This window comes from Lampris incognitus, chromosome 3 (assembly GCF_029633865.1).
Source record: "Lampris incognitus isolate fLamInc1 chromosome 3, fLamInc1.hap2, whole genome shotgun sequence".
Lineage (NCBI taxonomy): Eukaryota > Metazoa > Chordata > Actinopteri > Lampriformes > Lampridae > Lampris > Lampris incognitus.
In genome coordinates this window covers 32,844,839-32,865,536 of record NC_079213.1, presented here as the reverse complement: position 1 = coordinate 32,865,536, position 20,698 = coordinate 32,844,839, and the positions used below count along the sequence as shown (strand labels likewise).

The following is a 20,698-nucleotide window of genomic DNA, read 5'->3' as shown; positions in this document are numbered from 1 at the left end:
TTGTTGGTAGGATTGCCAGTGGGTGTTGTTAATAGGAGTGCCGGTGGGTGTTGTTAATAGGAGTGCCGGTGGGTTTGTTAGTAGGAGTGCCGGTGGGTGTTGTTAGTAGGAGTGCCGATGGGTGTTGTTAGCAGGAGTGTCGGTGGGTGTTGTTAATAGCAGTGTCGGTGGGTGTTGTTAATAGCAGTGCCAGTGAGTGTTTTTGGTAGGAGTGCCAGTGGGTGTTGTTAGTAGGAGTGCCGGTGGGTGTTGTTAATAGGAGTGCCAGTGGGTGTTGTTAATAGGAGTGCCGGTGGGTGTTGTTGGTAGGAGTACCGGTGGGTGTGTTAATAGGAGTGCCAGTGGGTGTTGTTAATAGGAGTGCCAGTGGGTAGGAGTGCCAGTGGTTGTTGTTAATAGGAGTGCCAGTGGGTGTCGTTAATAGGAGTGCTGGTGGGTGTTGTTGGTAGGAGTGCCAGTGGGTGTTGTTAATAGGAGTGCCGGTGGGTGTTGTTAGTAGGAGTGCCGGTGGGTGTTGTTAATAGGAGTGCCAGTGGGTGTTGTTAGTAGGAGTGCCAGTGGGTGTTGTTAGTAGGAGTGCCAGTGGGTGTTGTTAATAGGAGTACCAGTGGGTGTTGTTAATAGGAGTACCAGTGGGTGTTGTTAATAGGAGTGCCAGTGGGTGTTGTTAGTAAGAGTGCCAGTGGGTGTAGTTGGTAGGAGTACCCGTGGGTGTTGTTAATAGGAGTGCCGGCGGGTGATGTTAATAGGAGCGCCGGTGGGTGTTGTTGGTAGGAGTGCCGGTGGGTGTTGTTAATAGGAGTGCCGGTGGGTGTTGTTAGTAGGAGTGCCGATGGGTGTTGTGAGTAGGAGTGCCGGTGGGTGTTGTTGGTAGGAGTGCCGGTGGGTGTTGTTAATAGGAGTGCCGGTGGGTGTTGTTAGTAGGAGTGCCGGTGGGTGTTGTTGGTAGGAGTGCCAGTGGGTGTTGTTAGTAGGCGTGCCGGTGGGTGTGGTTGGTAGGAGTGCCGGTGGGTGTTGTTAATAGGAGTGCCAGTTGGTGTTGTTAATAGGAGTGCCAGTGGGTGTTGTTAGTAGGAGTGCCGGTGGGTGTTGTTAGTAGGAGTGCCGGTGGGTGTTGTTAGTAGGAGTGCCGGTGGCTGTTGTTAGTAGGAGTGCCAGTGGGTGTTGTTGGTAGGAGTTCCAGTGGGTGCTGTTAATAGGAGTGCCGGTGGGTGTTGTTAATAGGAGTGCCAGTGGGTGTTGTTAATAGGAGTGCCGGTGGGTGTTGTTAATAGGAGTGACACTGGGTGTTGTTGATAGGAGTTCCAGTGGGTGTTGTTAATAGCAGTGCCACTGGGTGTTGTTAGTAGGAGTGCCAGTGGGTGTTGTTAGTAGGAGTGCCAGTGGGTGTTGTTAGTAGGAGTGCCAGTGGGTGTTGTTAGTAGCAGTGCCAGTGGGTGTTGTTAATAGGAGTGCCAGTGGGTGTTGTTGGTAGGAGTGCCGGTGGGTGTTGTTAATAGGAGTGCCGGTGGGTGTTGTAAATAGTAGTGCCAGTGGGTGTTGTTAATAGGAGTGCCGGTGTGTGTTGTTAATAGGAGTGCCTGTGGGTGTTGTTAATAGGAGTGCCAGTGGGTGTTGTTAATAGGAGTGCCGGTGGGTGTTGTTAATAGGAGTGCCTGTGGGTGTTGTTAATAGGAGTGTCTGTGGGTGTTGTTAATAGGAGTGCCAGTGGGTGTTGTTAATCGGAGTGCCAGTGGGGAGTAGTGCCAGTGGGTGTTGTTAATAGGAGTGCCAGTGGGTGTTGTTAATAGGAGTGCCGGTGGGTGTTGTTGGTAGGAGTGCCAGTGGGTGTTGTTAATAGGAGTGCCGGTGGGTGTTGTTAATAGGAGTGCCGGTGGGTGTTGTTAGTAGGAGTGCCGGTGGGTGTTGTTAGTAGGAGTGCCGATGGATGTTGTTAGCAGGAGTGCCGGTGGGTGTTGTTAATAGCAGTGCCAGTGGGTGTTTTTGGTAGGAGTGCCAGTGGGTGTTGTTATTAGGAGTGCCGGTGGGTGTTGTTAATAGGAGTGCCGGTGGGTGTTGTTGGTAGGAGTACCGGTGGGTGTGTTAATAGGATTGCCAGTGGGTGTTGTTAATAGGAGTGCCAGTGGGTAGGAGTGCCAGTGGTTGTTGTTAATAGGAGTGCCAGTGGGTGTTGTTAATAGGAGTGCCAGTGGGTGTTGTTAATAGGAGTGCCGGTGGGTGTTGTTAATAGGAGTGCCTGTGGGTGTTGTTAATAGGAGTGTCTGTGGGTGTTGTTAATAGGAGTGCCAGTGGGTGTTGTTAATAGGAGTGCCAGTGGGGAGTAGTGCCAGTGGGTGTTGTTAATAGGAGTGCCAGTGGGTGTTGTTAATAGGAGTGCCTGTGGGTGTTGTTAATAGGAGTGCCAGTGGGTGTTGTTAATAGGAGTGCCAGTGGGTAGTAGTGCCAGTGGGTGTTGTTAATAGGAGTGCCAGTGGGTGTTGTTAATATGAGTGCTGGTGGGTGTTGTTGGTAGGAGTGCCAGTGGGTGTTGTTAATAGGAGTGCCGGTGGGTGTTGTTAATAGGAGTGCCGGTGGGTGTTGTTAGTAGGAGTGCCGGTGGGTGTTGTTAGTAGGAGTGCCGATGGGTGTTGTTAGCAGGAGTGTCGGTGGGTGTTGTTAATAGCAGTGCCAGTGGGTGTTTTTGGTAGGAGTGCCAGTGGGTGTTGTTAGTAGGAGTGCCGGTGGGTGTTGTTAATAGGAGTGCCAGTGGGTGTTGTTAATAGGAGTGCCGGTGGGTGTTGTTGGTAGGAGTACCGTTGGGTGTGTTAATAGGAGTGCCAGTGGGTGTTGTTAATAGGAGTGCCAGTGGGTAGGAGTGCCAGTGGTTGTTGTTAATAGGAGTGCCAGTGGGTGTCGTTAATAGGAGTGCTGGTGGGTGTTGTTGGTAGGAGTGCCAGTGGGTGTTGTTAATAGGAGTGCCGGCGGGTGTTGTTAGTAGGAGTGCCGGTGGGTGTTGTTGGTAGGAGTTCCAGTGGGTGTTTTTAATAGCAGTGCCCTTGAGTGTTTTTTGTAGGAGTACCGGTGGGTGTTGTTAATAGGAGTGCCGGTGGGTGTTGTTAGTAGGAGTGCCAGTGGGTGTTGTTAGTAGGAGTGCCGGTGGGTGTTGTTAATAGGATTGCCAGTGGGTGTTGTTAGTAGGAGTGCCAGTGGGTGTTGTTAATAGGAGTGCCAGTGGGTGTTGTTAATAAGAGTGCCGGTGGGTGTTGTTAGTAGGAGTGCCGGTGGGTGTTGTTAGTAGGAGTGACGGTGGGTGTTGTTGGTAGGAGTGCCGGTGGGTATTGTTGGTAGGAGTGCCGGTGGGTGTTGTTAATAGGAGTAATAGGATTGCCGGTGGGTGTTGTTAATGGAAGTAATAGGAGTGACGGTGGGTGTTGTTAATGGGAGTAATAGGAGTGCCAGTGGGTGTTGTTAATAGGAGTAATAGGATTGCCGGTGGGTGTTGTTAATGGAAGTAATAGGAGTGACGGTGGGTGTTGTTAATGGGAGTAATAGGAGTGCCAGTGGGTGTTGTTAATAGGAGTGCCTGTGGGTGTTGTTAATAGGAGTAATAGCAGTGCTAGTGGATATTGTAGGTAGGAGTGTCGGTGGGTGTTGTTAATAGAGGTAATAGGAGTGCTGGTGGGTGTTGTTAATAGGAGTAATAGCAGTGCCGGTGGGTGTTGTTAATAGGAGTAATAGGAGTACCGTGGGTGTTGTTAATGGGAGTAATAGGAGTGCCGGTGGTTGTTGTTAATAGGAGTGCCGGTGGGTTTTGTTAAAGGCTCATCCGTATCACAGGAAACACATGCTGGTTTTATATCATTCCACACGTTGTTGCTCACTGTTCTTCATACCAAACTGAGACTGACCCTACCAAATCAAAACGAGTCTGTCTCAGTTTTACATGTTAATTAACACAAATGATGCTGTACTGGGCCTGACTCTTTCACCTTAGGGCCCAGACACACCAAACCGACTAGCGGCGACGAAGGCTGACTGTTGCGTCGCCTGCTGTCTGGGCCGAAAAGTAGCACTTAAACCCACCACAACGACTAAAGCCGACAGCCAGCTAACGTGTATGTTCTGCACCGATTCGCTGAGCTGAGCAGCCAATCAGAGTGACCTCTCTCACTGACAGGCTCCGCCCATTCAGCGAGCTGAATCGGACCCCTGCTGCTGACAGAGGTCCGACTACTGCCGACAGTGCGGGACACACCGCAAAAACTAGGGTCACAGACACTCACCGACAGCCCAACATTGGCTGTCGGCCTGGTGTGTCGGGGCCCTAATGTGTGTGCGTGTGCGTGTGCGCATGTGTGTGTGTTTTCAGAGGCAGAGGGGGAAGAGAATTTGGGGGAAGTAACCGGCAGACTGATGAAGATTGCTGATAAAGTCTTCACTCCTCCAGATATTGAGGCTGATGGAGAAGAGGGTAGGTTGTCTGACAGTCAGTCAGTTTATGGGGTAAATGAATATATATCCGCAGTCTAACATGGGGACCCCTCCCATGAACCCCTGACCCATGTTGGATGGCTAAGGGCCGAATAAAGAGGCAGTATCTTGTGTCCTGTAGATGATGCGGAGAAGCTGGCTGGCCTGCTGCTGAGGGAGATTGGAGATGAACTCAACGAGGCGGTAAGCGGGACTGCAAGTCACTTCACATCTCTCTCCACATATATTTGTCTTCCAGTCGAATATTGTGAACATAAAGAAGTGTGTAGAATTCATAGACTATGGGAAAAGTCTGCTACTTCTCCCATACCTGTTATTTTTTTTTTTGGGGGGGGGGGCTTTTTCTCCCCAGTTGTACCTGGCCAGTCATCCCACTCTCTGAGCTGTCCAGGTCTCTGGAGGCTCATGCTGCCCCCCCCCTCAGTTTCCCCTCCCCCTCCAAACAGGCACCCCAACCGACCAGAGGAGGCACTAGTGCAGCAACAAGGACACATACCCATATCCTGCTTCCCACCCACAGACAAGGCCAATCATGTCTAGGGACATCCGACCCAGCCGGTGGTAACACGGGGATTCGAACCTGCAATTCCCGTGTTGTTAGGCAACGTAATAGACCCCTACGCTACCCGGACGCCCCCCCCATACCAGTTATTAACTGGATTGGGCCTTTGCACCACTCCAGGATTTACATTTACATTTTTTGTCCTCTTCTCTTCTCTCCACCAGGTGTTGAAGGATGCAAATCTAATCAGGAAGCTGTTGGGGGACTACGGTTTCTTTAAAAGTCTAATGTCGGCCATTTTCAGGAAGACTGGCTTCAAGGCTTTTGACCTTACAGAGCCACAGGGGTCTCCCAAGGCCGAGATCGCCCTGACTTGTGAGGTAACCTTACTCTGTCATGTGATCATGTTGGGGTGGGGGCTGCCTTCTGTCCCAGCATGCATTTAATGGAAGGCAGGCAGATGGATGCTCCGGACAGGTCACCAGGGCGGACGCACACACACACACACACACACACACACACAACATGCATGTCTTTGGACTGTGGGAAGAAAATCCAATCCAAACGCCACACAGGTGGGCTAGAATTGAACTCAGAACCCTGTTACTGTGAGGTGACGGTACCACGTCTAATGTAATAATATACACTGGCCACTTTATTAGGTACACCTTGCTAGTACCGGGTTGGACCCCCTTTTGCCTTCACAACTGCCTTAATCCTTCGTGGCATAGATTCAACAATGTACTGGAAACATTCCTCAGAGAGTTTGGTCCATATTGACATGATAGCATCACGCAGTTGCTGCAGATTTGTCGGCTGCACATCCATGATGCGAATCTCCCAGTCCACCACATCCCAAAGGTGCTCTATTGGATTGAGATCTGGTGACTGTGGAGGCCATTTGAGTACAGTGAACTCATTGTCCTGTTCAAGAAACCAGTCAGAGATGATTTGAGCTTTATGACATGGCGCGTTATCCTGCTGGAAGTAGCCTACAGAAGATGGGAACACTGTGGTCATAAAGGGATGGACATGGTCAGCAACAATACTCAGGTAGGCTGTGGCGTTGACACGATGCTCAATTGGTACTAAGGGGCCCAAAGTGTGCCAAGAAAATATCCCCCACACCATTACACCACCACCACTAGCCTGAACCGTTGATACAAGGCAGGATGGATCCATGCTTTCATGTTGTTGACGCCAAATTCTGACCCTACCATCCGAATGTCGCAGCAGAAATTGAGACTCATCAGACCAGGCAACGTTTTTCTAATCTTCTATTGTCCAATTTTGGTGAGCCTGTGCGAATTGTAGCCTCAGTTTCCTGTTCTTAGCTGACAGGAGTGGCACCCGGTGTGGTCTTCTGCCGCTGTAGCCCATCTGCCTCAAGGTTCGACGTGTTGTGTATTCAGAGATGCTCTTCTGCATACCTCGGTTGTAATGAGTGGTTATTTGAGTTACTGTTGCCTTTCTATCAGCTCGAACCAGTCTGGCCATTCTCCTCTGACATCAACAAGGCATTTTCGCCCACAGAACTGCCGCTCACTGGATATTTTCTCTTTTTCGGACCATTCTCTGTAAACCCTAGAGATGGTTGTGCGTGAAAATCCCAGTAGATCAGCAGTTTCTGAAATACTCAGACCAGCCCGTCTGGCACCAACAACCATGCCACGTTCAAAGTCACTTAAATCACCTTTCTTCCCCATTCTGATGCTCGGTTTGAACTGCAGCAGATCGTCTTGACCATGTCTACATGCCTAAATGCATTGAGTTGCTGCCATATGATTGGCTGATTAGAAATTTGCGTTAACGAGCAGTTGGACAGGTGTGCCTAATAAAGTGGCCGGTGAGTGTATTTTGGCCTTAAGGGAGTAAATCCAAAATGCTATTCATCAGTTTTGAAAAATATCATGTAAGCCCAGATCCCAAGATGGTCCCAAGACTTTACTATTCTCTCAGCATTCGTTTTGTCTAAGCACTTGGTTCCCAAGCCATGGAAATTAGAAAACTTTTTTTTTGGGGGGGGGGGTTCCACCTGTTTTTCTCTCCAGTCGTACTTGGCCAATTACCCCACACTTTCGAACTATCCTGGTCGCTGCTCCACCCCCTCTGCTGAGTGCCGAAGGAGTTTTTATTGAGTACCAAAAGTTGTTCATGAGGGGGAAAAAAATGCAAGAAATTGACTGAAAATGCTGGAAAAATGGCTTGCAAACCGGTCGGGAGGAGCGGAGTCGGATAACGCACGTGTGCAGTGGCCACTTCGTTAAAAAAAAAATCACTCTTCATCACATACGGGTCATGTCCAACATATCTTACTTCCTGTTTATACCTTTCTCTCATAATATCATCATGTCATGAAAAAGTCATGGAAAGGTGAGGTGAGACACTTTTCCCGCTAACTTCTCTCCATGTTTCCCCTGGTTTTCAGGTCGCCAGTCGCTTGTCTGTGGTGAACACCCACCCGATGAACAGACTGCTAGGATATGGAGCCAGGTATCTGCAGGAGCACTACTCTCAATGGGCAACACAGCACGGAGGCTACGTATGTAACGCAAACTTCCTCTCTCACACACACACATACTGAAGCAACACCATAATTTTTCCAGTAATTTAGCAAACAAGATGTCCTTCCTTCGTGTACAGGAAATGATGGGCATGATAAAAATGAACGCAGGTTTTAAGATTTTTTTTTTTCTTCAGCAATGGACCACAAGTATTTGGTTGCAACCTCTACCATCAACGAGCTATTGCTGAAGGAAAAACGTCTAAAATCCCTCGTTCGTTTTTATCATGCCTGGTAGTGAGCGGGGCGGCATGGTGGCACAGTAGTTAGCAAGGTCGTCTCACACCAAGAAGGTCCTGGACTCGAGCCCCGCGGTAGTCCAACCTTGGGGGTCGTCCAGGGTTGTCCTCTGTGTGGAGTTTGCATGTTCTCCCCATGTCTGCGTGAGTTTCCTCCGGGTGCTCCCACAGTCCAAAGACATGTAGGTCAGGTGAATCAGCCATACTAAACTGTCCCTAGGTATGAATGTGTGTGTGTGTGTGTGTGTGTGTGTGGGCCCTGTGACTGCCTGGCAGTCGTCCAGGGTGTCTCCTCGCCTGCCACCCAGTGACTGCTGGGATAGGCTTCAGCATCCCCCGTGACCCTGAGAGCAGGATAAGCGGCTTGGATAATGGATGGATGGTAGTGAGCGTTCTGTCCTGTGCAGGAAGAAAGGATCACATCTTGTTTGCTGGTATTGTGACAACACTGCCCGGGCTTGTCGGCCCAGACCATTTGAGAAGATGGCGGTGGAATTAAGCGGTGTATTGAAGCACCAGACGTCTGAATTTGTTGTGTGCACACTCCAGTTCTTAATAGATTAATAACACTATTGCTTTAATATTGCCATGAAAAAATGTATTTTTGCGAATTATCTCACATGAAATATCATGGCGTTTTCATCTCTTCCTCTCTCTCTCTGCAGGACACGGCTTTGGAGAGTGAGGATATTGAGGATTCCCTTGAATAGTAGATATTCAGTGTCACAGCTCGTCCAATGTGCTGTCCACTCACTCACCGCACATGGACAATGAACCCTACATGATCTTGACTCAGGAAACGTATTCTGTAATGTAATCTTATGTAAGCGGTTCTGATCCGATGACAGCTGGTCCAGTATGAGCATTGTAAATGAAGAACAATTCCTTGTTGGATGTTGTAATGACCTACTTTTCACTCTCACAGATGATAACACTGTTTCTGAATTAGCCGTGGAACTTCGGCATGTTTATTTCGCTCCATGCATAACGTGCACATAATCTGACTGACCCTCGTCTACCTTCCCGCTCCCGTGGCTGCTCTGTTTACTATCCCATAATTCCCTGTGTCCTTAAAGGTGTATTCCCCTAATACTGAACATCACAGATGTCATTCAAGTTAGCAGTTTTTTTACGTTTGTATTGCTCAGGCTTTTACAAATTGCAGTGACCCACTGTGGTAAGACAGTATGTCATTGACACTGTGACGGAGGAAGATGCAGAGGACAGGAAGAAGTGGAAACGGATGATCTGCTGTGGCGACCCCTAACGGGAGCATCTGAACATAGTAGTAGTAGTAGTAGTAGTAGCATGACATAGGTACTGTGGTAAGGAAATTTTTGCACAAAATCAAAGAAAGTGTCTTTTGTTTTCATGATTTCTTACAATAGAGCAGTGAACAAAGCACCAACAGTTTGTTTAGAATAAAACTACTATTTCTTTCAAAGTTTAACGTGATTAAATATGTTTTTATGTAAATTATTTTAAACAACTTTATGGATGAACTGGAGGGATTCAAGTAAATGTTTACAGAAATTAACTGGAAATTATTGAGACCTGTTAGTCGATTACAACAGTGCCATACAACCAACAGCGGAACACAACGATGAGCCAAGTGATCCCAGCTGGAGGTGTGCCCGCGTTGTGTAAATATTGAAATAAAATTTACTTTCTGGTAATGAAATAAAACGCGCCTGGTTACTTTCTAATAATGAAATAAGTGTTTGGTTACTTTCTGGTAATGAAATAAAAAGTAGTTGGTTACTTTGAACAATTTCATTTTTTTTCCAACAGGCACATTTCTTATTACCTATCCCATCTCTGAGGATCAGCTCGTTTCCTTACTGTACGGAAACGTGCTCAGCACAACGACAAAAACGTGTGTACAGTCTCAACATTTAGAAATGTAGTATTCTGAATGTAAATAATGACCACTGCAACTTTTGCATGGCATTAACAGGACGCTTTACTTAATTCATCTCTTGACATTGTGTATTCCATATTCATTAGGTTTATTGCAGGTTTTAAACACTACATTTACTGTGACCTGAAGACGAATATATCACTTCTTTGCAGGTTCTAGTCCTTATCGCAAATCAGGAACACTTAGTCACTTCATGTACTTGCGCACATGAGATGAAACGAAATGCCGTTTCCCTCAGCCCACAGCAGCGCAACACAAAAGACAAGAACACATCCAAAAACTACAAGAACACATATTTCCAAACTGACACATATATACGGAATAAACAAAACAAAAAATCACTGTCTAAGGGAACAACGCCAGCCAGGGTGACTGTCGGGACTGCTGGTCTGCATGGGCTAGCAGTTAGCTTAGCCCGCCCCGCTTCCGCGTCCTGTCAGACCGCCCTCGGCGTTTTCCTCCTCGGGCGCACCTGCAGGCAGGGGCCGTGGTCCCCGGGCCCACCGGACGAAGCAGGCCAGGCTCTCCCGGCCGATCCAGCGCCAGCCAGACACACCTCCCCGCACTCCACCCGACGACGCCAAAAACACCACAGTCGAGGTCGCCGCCAGACCGCCCTCGGTGTTCTCGGAACTGCCGGTCAAGCATGGGCTAGCAGTTAGCTTAGCCAGCTCTCCCAGCCTTTCCACTACATGGTACCGCCCGGCTCGACTCGACTCGCCCCTCTTTCGTTTTCCATCACTGTAAAGTACTGGCATTTTGGTAACTGTTTCTACTTTCCTGGTACCACCTTTGTCGACGTTCCAAAAAAACTGGCGCGGGTACCGAAATCAATGCAGACCTCTGATTGGTCAGAGAAACGCGTCACTGCGTCCTTTTGCGTCACTGCGTCATCAATGCGCGCATGGCATATCACCCGGACACCGGCATTTTTAAATACCGAAGCAGTCGAAGCGGAGTTATCCTAAAAGTACATTTTGAAATTGAAAACCAGGCGTTGCTATGACGACCAGCTACACCGAGGGGGTACAGAAGCGAGTCGAGCCGGTACCATGTAGTGGAAAAGGGGCATCATGACGCAGACGGTACTGGGTGAGGCCGCTGCAAAACGTGGATTCGTGCAGCCGTCTCGCCACATGGGAAGGTGAGCATACCATATCTGATAAATCTGTCCTGCTCATGCTGGTCTGCACACAACTCAGTGGTGCCAATGGCTGTGTAGTCCAACAATTAGCAAGACCCGTATGGCCTAACCGGAACCAGATGTGAGTACCGTTTTTAAGTGCCATTTGTCATGTCTATGGTTACCACGCCCCTCAGGGTGGCAAGGGCATTGTGGGTACGCTCGTGCCAGTTCGTTCTCTAATGGTAGAGGCTAGTTCCCATCGATGCAGAGAACGGAAATGGAGTAGAGAACGGTCAACTGAGCATGCGCGAAATGCCTCTACCATGCCTCCACACGCCCCGCGTAGCATCCAGGCGCTAGGATTCTAGGGAGACCCACCCCTACTCTGCGTCTGAATAGCTAACTTTAACCCTAACCCCGCCCTAACCCTAACCTTAACCAACCCAAACAACGGAGGCAACGAGTACTTGCGCATGCACAGTTGACCCTTCTCTGCATCGATGGGAACCAGCCTCTACCGTTCTCTAATAAAGCGCGCCCAGCAAGAGACCGCAAATTCGATGTGTCGTCCAAATTATTGAGATTAAATTCTGTCTAAGCTGCTTAATTCAGTAGTAAAGTAGAGATACAACATTGGCGAGGATCAACATGCATTAGGTAGTTAAAGGAGAAATCCGGAATTCAAAATTGCGCATGCTACACAGAGCCAGCCACGTTGGGTTCCAGATGGAAGCGGTGGCTAACATCGTTCGAGCTACTATATGCTGACGGAAAAGGGCTCATCTTGGCTGACGATTCCCCCGAAGCTACAAAGCAAAGGAGACGTGCACTATTACTACATCTAGCTGGACCAGACGTTCAGGACGTTTTTTTTCAACTTTACCGGACACTGGTGATGCAATGGACTACAAGAAGGCGGTCGAGGCTTTGAATGCATACTTCGTGCCCCAAGTCAACACAGCGCTAGCAAGGCACGCATTTCAAAAAATGCACCAGAACCCAGATGAGACAGTGCAGCAATTTGCTACACGCCTGAGACAGGCTGTGGGAGACTGCGGATATGGGGGAGATTCTGATAACCAGATAAGGGATGCTATTCTAAGTAAGGGAACATCGGAGTACGTGCGCAGGAAGCTGCTGGAAGAGGGTCGTGGGCTGACGCTAGCAGTACCACTGGACATAGCTGCTCGTTGTGAGAGCATCGAGGAGCAAAAGGCTAACATGTCGTGCACATCGACCGGAGCTACCCCAGAGACTGTACACAGAGTTGACCATAAAAGAAAAAAGGGGAAAGCACGGAACAAAAGGTAAACCGAACAGAGACAATAAAAATGACGGAAAGTGCTATAGATGTGGAAATTCTGATCACATTGGCCGAGATCCAAAATGCCCCGCACGCGGCCAGACATGCCACAAGTGTCAGGGTAAGGCTCACTTTGCAGAGGTATGCCGCACTAAAGGTGAGAAAGAGAAAGTGAAACAAAACGTGAACAATGTTGACGAACAGGAGGACTTTGCATTTGCCATTAATGACAATCACATGTCAGAGAGATTGAACTTCTGTGTGGGAGGAGTGAATATGAAAATGCTCATTGACTCTGGCGCAACAAGCAATGTGATGGGAGAAAATGTGTGGGGAAAAATTGAAAGCAGAACGCATTAAGTGTCATTCCTATGTCCCTAAGACAGAGAGGAAATTGTACTCATATTGTTCCAGTGAGCCATTAACTGTCAAGGGTGCATTTAAATGTGATGTGTCAATAGGTAACAAAACTGAATGTGCAGAATTCATTGTAATCAGGGGAAAAGGTGAACCACTGCTGGGTAAACAAACAGCGATGTGACTGGGCGTCCTGAGAATAGGTGCCAACATTGCTGCCGTGACAGAGATGAAGCAAAGACTCCAACAGCAGTACCCTGAAGTATTCAGTGGAGTTGGGAAACTGAAAACGAGACAGGTCTAGTCTACACATTAACCCAGAGGTCAAACCAATAGCCCAGCCACTCAGGCGAATTCCATTTAACCTCCGGGGGGCAGTAGAGTCCAGAATAAAGGAATTGGAGGATTTGGACATTACTGAACCAGTGAATGGGCCCACCCCCTGGGTGGATCCGGTCGTGATTGTCCCAAAACCCGGAAATTATGTTCGACTTTGCTTGGATGTGAGACGGGCCAACGAGGCCATAGTGAGGGAATGCTTCCCAATCCCCACTGTGGATGAGCTACTCCCAAGGGATGAATGTCTCAACCATATTCAGCAAGTTAGACTTGAAGTGGGGCTACCACCAACTCGAACTGACTCCTGAATCGCGTGAGATCACCACATTTGCTGTGCACAACGGCGTGTACAGGTACAAAAGACTGTTGTTTGGTGTATCATCCGCTAGTGAGCAATACTAGCACGAGATAGCCAGTGCCTTGGCTGGAATTGAAGGGGTTGAAAACATTTCTGTTGATGTGATCATACACGCACGTGACCAAGCCACGCACGACGAATGACTGCACGCAGTTATGGCAAGACTCGGAGAGACAGGATTGACACTAAATCCAGAGACGTGTCAGTTCAACATGGACAGACTAATTTTCATGGGAATTCTGTTGTCAGAGAAGGGCATCGGTCCAACAGAGGGGAGGGTGCGAGCTGTGACAGAAGCACGGAGCCAGAGAGCGCCACGGAGGTGCGTAGCTTCCTTGGGCTAGTTGGATACAGCAGCAGATTTATCCCTCAGTTTGCAACCATGTCAGAGCCACTGAGGCGCCTGACAAGGAAGGACACATCATTCACATTCAGACCAGAACAGAAGCAAGCATTCAGTGCCCTGAAAGCAGCGCTTGCGAGAGCAACCACCCTGGCTTATTTCGACAAGGACGCGCTGACACAGGTAATAGCAGATGCAAGCCCTGTAGGATTAGGTACAGTCCTGGTGCAGAACCAGAAAGGAATCAGCGTTCCTGTGTGCTATGTCAGCCGTAGCCTGACAGACTGTGAACGGAGATACTCGCAGACAGAGCGAGAGGCACTAGGTCTAGTTTGGGCCTGTGAGAGACTTCATCCATACCTGTATGGGAGACAGTTTGACCTAGTCACAGATCAAACTGACCATAGATCATCAAGTGATCTATGGTCCCCGTTCCAAGCCCTGTGCGCGGATAGAACGATGGGTTCTTAGGCTACAGCCCTACGAATTCAAAATTGTCCACATAGCAGGAAAGAACAACATCGCTGACCCGCTATCAAGACTCCTGTCGAGCAGTGTGAAACAGGCCAAGCATGAGCATGGAGCTGATGACCCAGAGCTGACCCAGAGCTTCATGAGGTACGCGAAGACATAAGCGACTGGACACTTTGAAAATTGCAAACCGTATGCTGTCATTGGAAGTGAGCTGTGCACAGTGGGATATCTTGTTCTGAGAGGCACACGCAGAGTGTTGCCACAGGCCTTGCAGATGCGGGCACTTGCACTAGCCCATGAAGGACGTCTGGGTATCGTGAGAACAAAGCAGCATCTCAGCACAAAAGTGTGGTGGCCTGGCATGGATAGGGCTGCGGAGAGACACTGTAAAGCCTTCCACGAATGTCAGATAGTGGCTCGACCTGACCCACCTGAACCGCTGAGACCCACACCGCTACCTGATGGACGCTGGCGGGAGGTCGTCGCTGACCTACTGGGGCCTCTCCCGTCTAGCCACTCCATTTTAGTGGTAGTAGACTATTTCAGCCGGTATTACGAATATGACGTCATGACCACCACCACATCAGAGACGGTCATAGACAGTCTGGAGTCAATATTCAGTCGACATGGACTGCCAGTCACAATCAAGTCTGACAATGGACCTCAGTTCAGATCAGAACAATTTAGACTGTACTGCGAGGAAAACGGCATCACACACGTCAAAACCACACCGAAATACGCTCAGGCCAATGGAGAAGTTGAGCGTCAGAACGCATCACTGCTGAAGAGGATTGGGATTGCTCAATCAGAGGGACTGGATTGGAAGAAAGAACCGAGAAAATATGTGACAGTCTACAGGAGCATCCTCCATCCATCAACAGGTAAAAGCCCTGCTGAATTGCTTTTCAACCGAAAGATGAGAGGAAAGTTAGCTGAACTGATGGAAGTGAACACAGATCAGGAAGTGTGTGACCGGGACACTGAGTAAAAGGCTAAGAGTAAGCTGTATGCAGACACGCAGTGGAGCACAGCAGTCAGAGGTCAGTGTCGGTGGTACTGTCCTCCTGAGACAGGACACAACTGACAAGTTCTCCACCACATTCAACGCAACGCCGCACAAGATCATCAGCAGGACCGGAAACAAAGTGGTGGTGGAATCACCAACAGGAGCACGATATTCGAGAAACACCACCCTCGTTAAGAGATACAAAGGAAATAGACTGAAACAAGGGACATTTCAAGAAAAGGGAGGAAATATAGGAAGCCGAGGATACAGAAATCAGAGAGGTAACAGAAGAACACACACACGCCACTGATACTCAAGAGTCCACAAACCGAGCATGACTCGGACATACAAATACAGGCAGGCGTGCCAGACAGGCCGCAAAGGATCAAGCCAACACTCGGTAGACTGTCTGACTAGGATTTAAAGTGATGAGTGATGCTCACTAGTTCATGTGTTTGGAAAAAAAGAGTTTCTACAAAGCTTCTGATTTGATAATTACTGTAATATGGTTTAATATGCAATAGCTGCATTAATTTGAGTATAATCATCAGCTGTACTTTTTGGTTAATAAGAGTTTAATGCCAAGAAAAGGGGGGATGTCATGTCTATGGTTACCACGCCCCTCAGGGTGGAAAGGGCATTGTGGGTACGCTCGTGCCAGTTCGTTCTCTAATAAAGCGCGCCCAGCAAGAGACCGCAAATTCGATGTGTCGTCCAAGTTATTGAGATTAAATTCTGTATAAGCTGCTTAATTCAGTAGTAAAGTAGAGATACAACACCATTGAGCAAGACATAGTCTGCTCCGTTAACAAGAATGCATCTGGGGGGTTGACCAGCCTCGACAAATACCTGGCCACCCCTGTTAACACCTATAGGTGCAAATTTTGTGTTACTGGTCATGTCAAGGCAGCACGGTGGTGCAGTGGTTAGCGGGGTCGCCTCACAGCAAGAAGGTCCTGGACTCGAGCCCTGGGGTAGTCCAACCTTGGGGGTCGTCTTGGGTCGTCCTCTGTGTGGAGTTTGCAAGTTCTCCCCGTGTCTGCGTGGGTTTCCTCTGGGTATTCCTGTTTCCTCTCAGTTCAAAGACATGTAGGTCAGGTGAATCGGCCGTACTAAATTGTCCCTAGGTGTGAAAGTGTGTGTATGTGTGTGTGGGGGGGCTGTGTGGTGGCCTGGCGGCCTGTTCAGGGTGTCTCCCCGCCTGCCGCCCAATGACTGCTGGGATAGACTCCAGCGTCCCCGCGACCCTGAGAGCAGGATAAGCGGTTGGATGGATGGATGGTCATGTCACATGACCTCACTGACCCCGGATCAGCGTTCCTACACTTCTTACAGGAGACTTTACAACTAAAGCCCCTGTGTTGTTTCCAGATGTGTCAATACTCCACCATAGAACTGTCTGCAGATACCCAACATACAGTAACAAGGGAGACTGTCTCGCCCTATTATACCCAAACTCATTTGCGTTAATTCAACAAATTCTCTCCCCATCCTCTTCATTGCAAAACTATAAAAGCTGCAGCTGTATTGCTAAGAATATGTTTACTGAAAATAAATATTGACAGTCCCAAACAACGATCGGATTTTAAAAAACATCTGATAGAATGACCGCCACGGTTTTTAAACGCTAAATTCTGTCAAGATAAATACCCAATTGAGATATTAATGCCCTGTGATGGCCTGGCGGCCTGTCCAGCGTGTCTCCCCGCCTGCCGCCCAGTGGCTGCTGGGATAGGCCCCAGCATCTCGTGGCGACCCCGATTGGGATAAGCGGCTTGGATCATGGAAGGATGGATCTGTTATCATTAATCACATTGAATTCCATCGTTAGCAATATTACACAAGCACGACAATCAACCCAGAGTTGCCGCATAGATTTTAAAACAGACGATCAGTTTTTTTGGAAAATTCACAGAGCTCACTTTTATTCTCTGTCAGTGTTGAAAATATTGAGATATTGTGAAAAGCCTTATTCCGGCTGTCACAGATCACACAACTGTCAAATACTGATTAATGGTCCCCATTAAGGACCAGACTTCAGACGGTGATCTATTCGGGACAAATCTGCCGTTTCTCAACTCTACGGCTCCCTGGTGCTGAAGTCTTTCTGTGAAATGAAGCCTAACCTGTTCGTCCCCCACGCACGTCTGATTACAGACAACACCAACCGCACGTGGACACCAGCCCGTCACTCCCATTCACCGTCACCCCCCGACGGCAACACCGACCGGTTGCAGGTGGAGGACGGATGACGTGTTGCCTGACGGATCGCTGCTGGCTCGTCTTTGCACCTCGACGCGACTCTCGACCAGGCCGCTTCTTTAGCGTTTGCCGTCTGTGCCAGCGCAGCACCCAGCCCGAGCTCGGTGCGTAATGTTTAACGCAATGCACCAAGGAGGTCGGAAATACTCCCCGACGCGCTTCGCCGCCGCCGCCGACGCGCCGTTAACCCTGCAGGCGGTGGTTAATAAATCTCGGATTTCACGCGGGGGGGTGGTTGCCGAACAACAACAGGTGGACGCGGCGAGTGAAACTTCACTGGAAGCGTCACCGCCGCCGAGCGCCGACGACAAGACGCGCGTTTACAAGCCCGGCAGGGGCGCGGTGGTGAGAGCCGTCCGGCGGCATCCGTCGCCGCAACCGTCGAGCCTGGAGAGCCTGGAGGCGGCCTGGAGCCGCGGGGGACACGTGAAGACGGACGCGGAGGCGGCGCCCGCCGAGATGGCGCTGGCGAACGGACACGGAGGAGCGCCGAGGAGCAGGAGGAGAAGCTTTCGACCCCCGGACGTGAGGACCATCTTCTCGCCCCGGGGGAGGGAGGGCACGAGGGGGCAGGGACACGCCTTCGGGCCGGGGCCGGCGGGCACCTGGTGTGACGCGTGCTGCGGCTACATCATCCACGACTGTCTGGCATGTGCAGGTGAGTGGCTACGCTGTTATCAGCAGAGTCGGCCCCGGCCTTATTCGGGGCCCTGGGCAGATTTTAATTTGTCCCCCCTCACTCCCCCCTCAATCTGCCCCCCCTCCATCCTCAATCTGCCCCTCCCCCTCCATTCTCACCCCTGGTGTTTCACCGCCAATTTGAAAAAGACTCACTCATGGTACACTGTTTATAGCTTTATGTAGAGTGGGTTAGACAGACAACACTTGAACACAATGGGAATGTCTCATGCAATGCTACTATTAAGCCTCATTCCGATAGATTTAGTTTCACAGGGTAAGACGATAGGACTCTGTGCACAATATAGTCCACTGTCTTCCGGTTTGTACTGCACACCAGTTTCCTGTTTGTCGGCGTGTGCCATTGACAATGGCATATTTTTCGCGATCCCTGCAAGATTTACCAGTTACCATTTACGTTTCAAGTTGTACATATCAAGCTGTGTCCACAGATAGGAGGATGATACTCACTAATGGTGGACGTAGCTTGAAATGTACAACTTGAAACGTTTCACCCGTTTGTTGGGAGGTGCAGGTGAAAGTTTGTCGACAGTTGCGTGCACGTCGTTGACATTTATCCATGGTAAATCTTGCAGGCATCGCGAAAAATATGCCATTGTCAATGGCGCACGCCAACCAACAGGAAACTGGTGTGACCGCTGCAGTACAAACCGGAAGTCAGGGGACTATATTGTGCACAGATCGATGCTCGATTAAGCTCATCGATCGGGACGGCTTTTAAATTTACAGAGGAGAGTCTGTCAAATGGTCTTGGTGTTGGCTTAGTAGAAGAGGACAACATGGGTTGGCTATTCGGTACAAATATACTATCTTCAGACATTTTTCACAACACTTTCAGTGATTTCCTGACAGCAACACACACACACACACTGAACAACCCAACACAGCCGACCATTGTTCACAGCCAACAATTTTGTCCATGACGTGGAAAATTTGAGAAATAACCCTATACGTGACGTCATCTCTTCATAATTAATTTAATTAATTACGTTTCCTTTATTAATCCCCTTGGGGAAATTCAGTTGCTGCAAATGAACCCATCCGAGGTGTGATGTGTGTAGCTAGGAGCAGTGGGCTGCCACCTTCATGCTGCGTCCGGGGGCCAACTCCAGTTCTTTTCCCATTGCCTTGCTCAGGGGCACAGACATTAACCCTAACATGCATGTCTTTTTGGTGGTGGGGGAAACCGGAGCACCCGCAGGAAACCCACCACAGACACGGGGAGAACATGCCAACTCCACACAGAGGACGACCTGGGAAGACTCCCAAGGTTGGACAGCCCCGGGGTTCGAACCCAGGACCTTCTTGCTGTGAGGCGACAGTGCTAACCACTGGGCCACCGTGCTGCCCAACCTTCTGTTATTCTGAGATGGGCTCACACAAGCGGCGGAAACAGAGTTTTTATTTCTCAGTATTTGCAAATGTCTTTGTCCGCACGCTTCACAGGCCGGTGCTCAGCGGTGCTGGAGTCCTTCTTAGTTCGCTGCCCTCTGTGCCTGAAGTCTCTCTGTCTTTTCTGTCTGTCTGTCTCTTCCGTGTTCATTTTTTTTGGTGTGTCAGTCCAAGACCCATCTTCACTAAAGAATATAAAGGGCAGTTTTTTAGTTTGGCACACCTGAGGCTGATCACTAAACAGCCTCGCCATCGGGTCTACGCTCCTGCAACCCAGCTCCCTCTCCCCTCCCTCCCCGCTTGCAGCCGAGGCTAAAGCACACCCCACTACCACACATCTCCACTGCCCGACTTAAGCCAGGGCCACTTCTGGCTGACAGCCAACCCCCCCCCCCCCCCGAGCTAGAGAGGAAATTGGCCACGACCATCTGCATCCCCGGCCTATGGAAAACGTTGAACTTAAGCGTCTTCTTGTGATGGAGCCACTGGACTGGGGCATGGTCTGAACAAAGGGTGGATGAGCACCCCTGGAGTTAGAAGCAGAGGGCAACGACCGCTCATCTGATGGCCAGGCACTCCTGCCCTGCTCACTCCTGCCCATGATGGCCAGGCACTCCTTTTCTGTGGTGCTGTACTTCGTCTCTCTCTTCCAGCTTACAACTGATGTATAGCACAGGGTGATCGACGCCCTCCACCTCCTGGGACATAACAGCCCCCAGCCCCCTGTCCGACACGTTGGTCTACAAAATAAAAGGGAGAGAGAAGTTAGGCTCCCACAGAGGGCTTCCTTAACACCCTTGAACGCCACCTGACACTGCTCCATCCACTGGACCGGATGTTAAGGTTGGTCAGCTCCGCAAAGGCAGGGATCAATCACGTGTAGTAGCCAGCCAGTCCCAGGAATGCCCTCACCTGCTTTTTCGTCTCGGGCACTGGAAGGGCCGCAATCACTGTGATCTTATCTATTAGGGGGCACACCAGCCCGCCGCCTAAGTGGTACCCCAGATACCGTACCTCCTGCTGCCCAGCTGCGCACTTCTTCTGGTTGACCGTGAGCCCCGCCTGCCTCCAGGAGTTGAGCGCCACCACCACCTGCCACATATTCTGCCCCCAGCTGCTACTGTGGATGATAACGTCATCCAAGTACGCAGTGTGTGGCCGTAGCTCCCAGTCCATGAGGTGCTGAAATGAGGCTTGAACTCCAAAAAGCCGGAACGGAAGTGTCACAAACTGGTACAAACCGTCCGGCATAGAGAAAGCCGTTGTTTTCCTCAGACTCTGGACACAAGGGAATCTGCCAGTAGCACTTGGTTAAATCCAATGTCATAAAGAAGTGAGCAGAGC

General features: G+C 49.7%; 2 protein-coding genes across 4 annotated transcripts in view; both read left to right on the top strand.

The window, feature by feature from the left end:
• The window catches only part of LOC130110271 (uncharacterized), a 53,972-nt gene extending 44,469 nt beyond the window's left edge, over positions 1-9,503 (top strand). Inside the window, exons 3-7 of one of the 3 annotated variants that reach the window (XM_056277318.1) lie at positions 4,355-4,450; positions 4,592-4,653; positions 5,197-5,352; positions 7,401-7,514; positions 8,440-9,503. In XM_056277318.1, the coding sequence (XP_056133293.1) occupies positions 4,355-4,450; positions 4,592-4,653; positions 5,197-5,352; positions 7,401-7,514; positions 8,440-8,484 (473 nt within the window). In that variant the 3' untranslated portion in view covers positions 8,485-9,503. Of the gene's footprint in view, positions 1-4,348; positions 4,451-4,591; positions 4,654-5,196; positions 5,353-7,400; positions 7,515-8,439 lie in introns of all 3 variants that reach the window. The other 2 variants (XM_056277317.1, XM_056277319.1) reach the window with 2 other exon arrangements.
• A 7,883-nt stretch (positions 9,504-17,386) lies between these two features.
• Positions 17,387-20,698, top strand: part of rassf3 (Ras association domain family member 3) — a 196,142-nt gene continuing 192,830 nt past the window's right edge. Inside the window, exon 1 of the mRNA XM_056277177.1 lies at positions 17,387-17,921. Coding sequence (XP_056133152.1) covers positions 17,387-17,921 — 535 coding nt within the window. The remainder of the gene's footprint in view (positions 17,922-20,698) is intronic.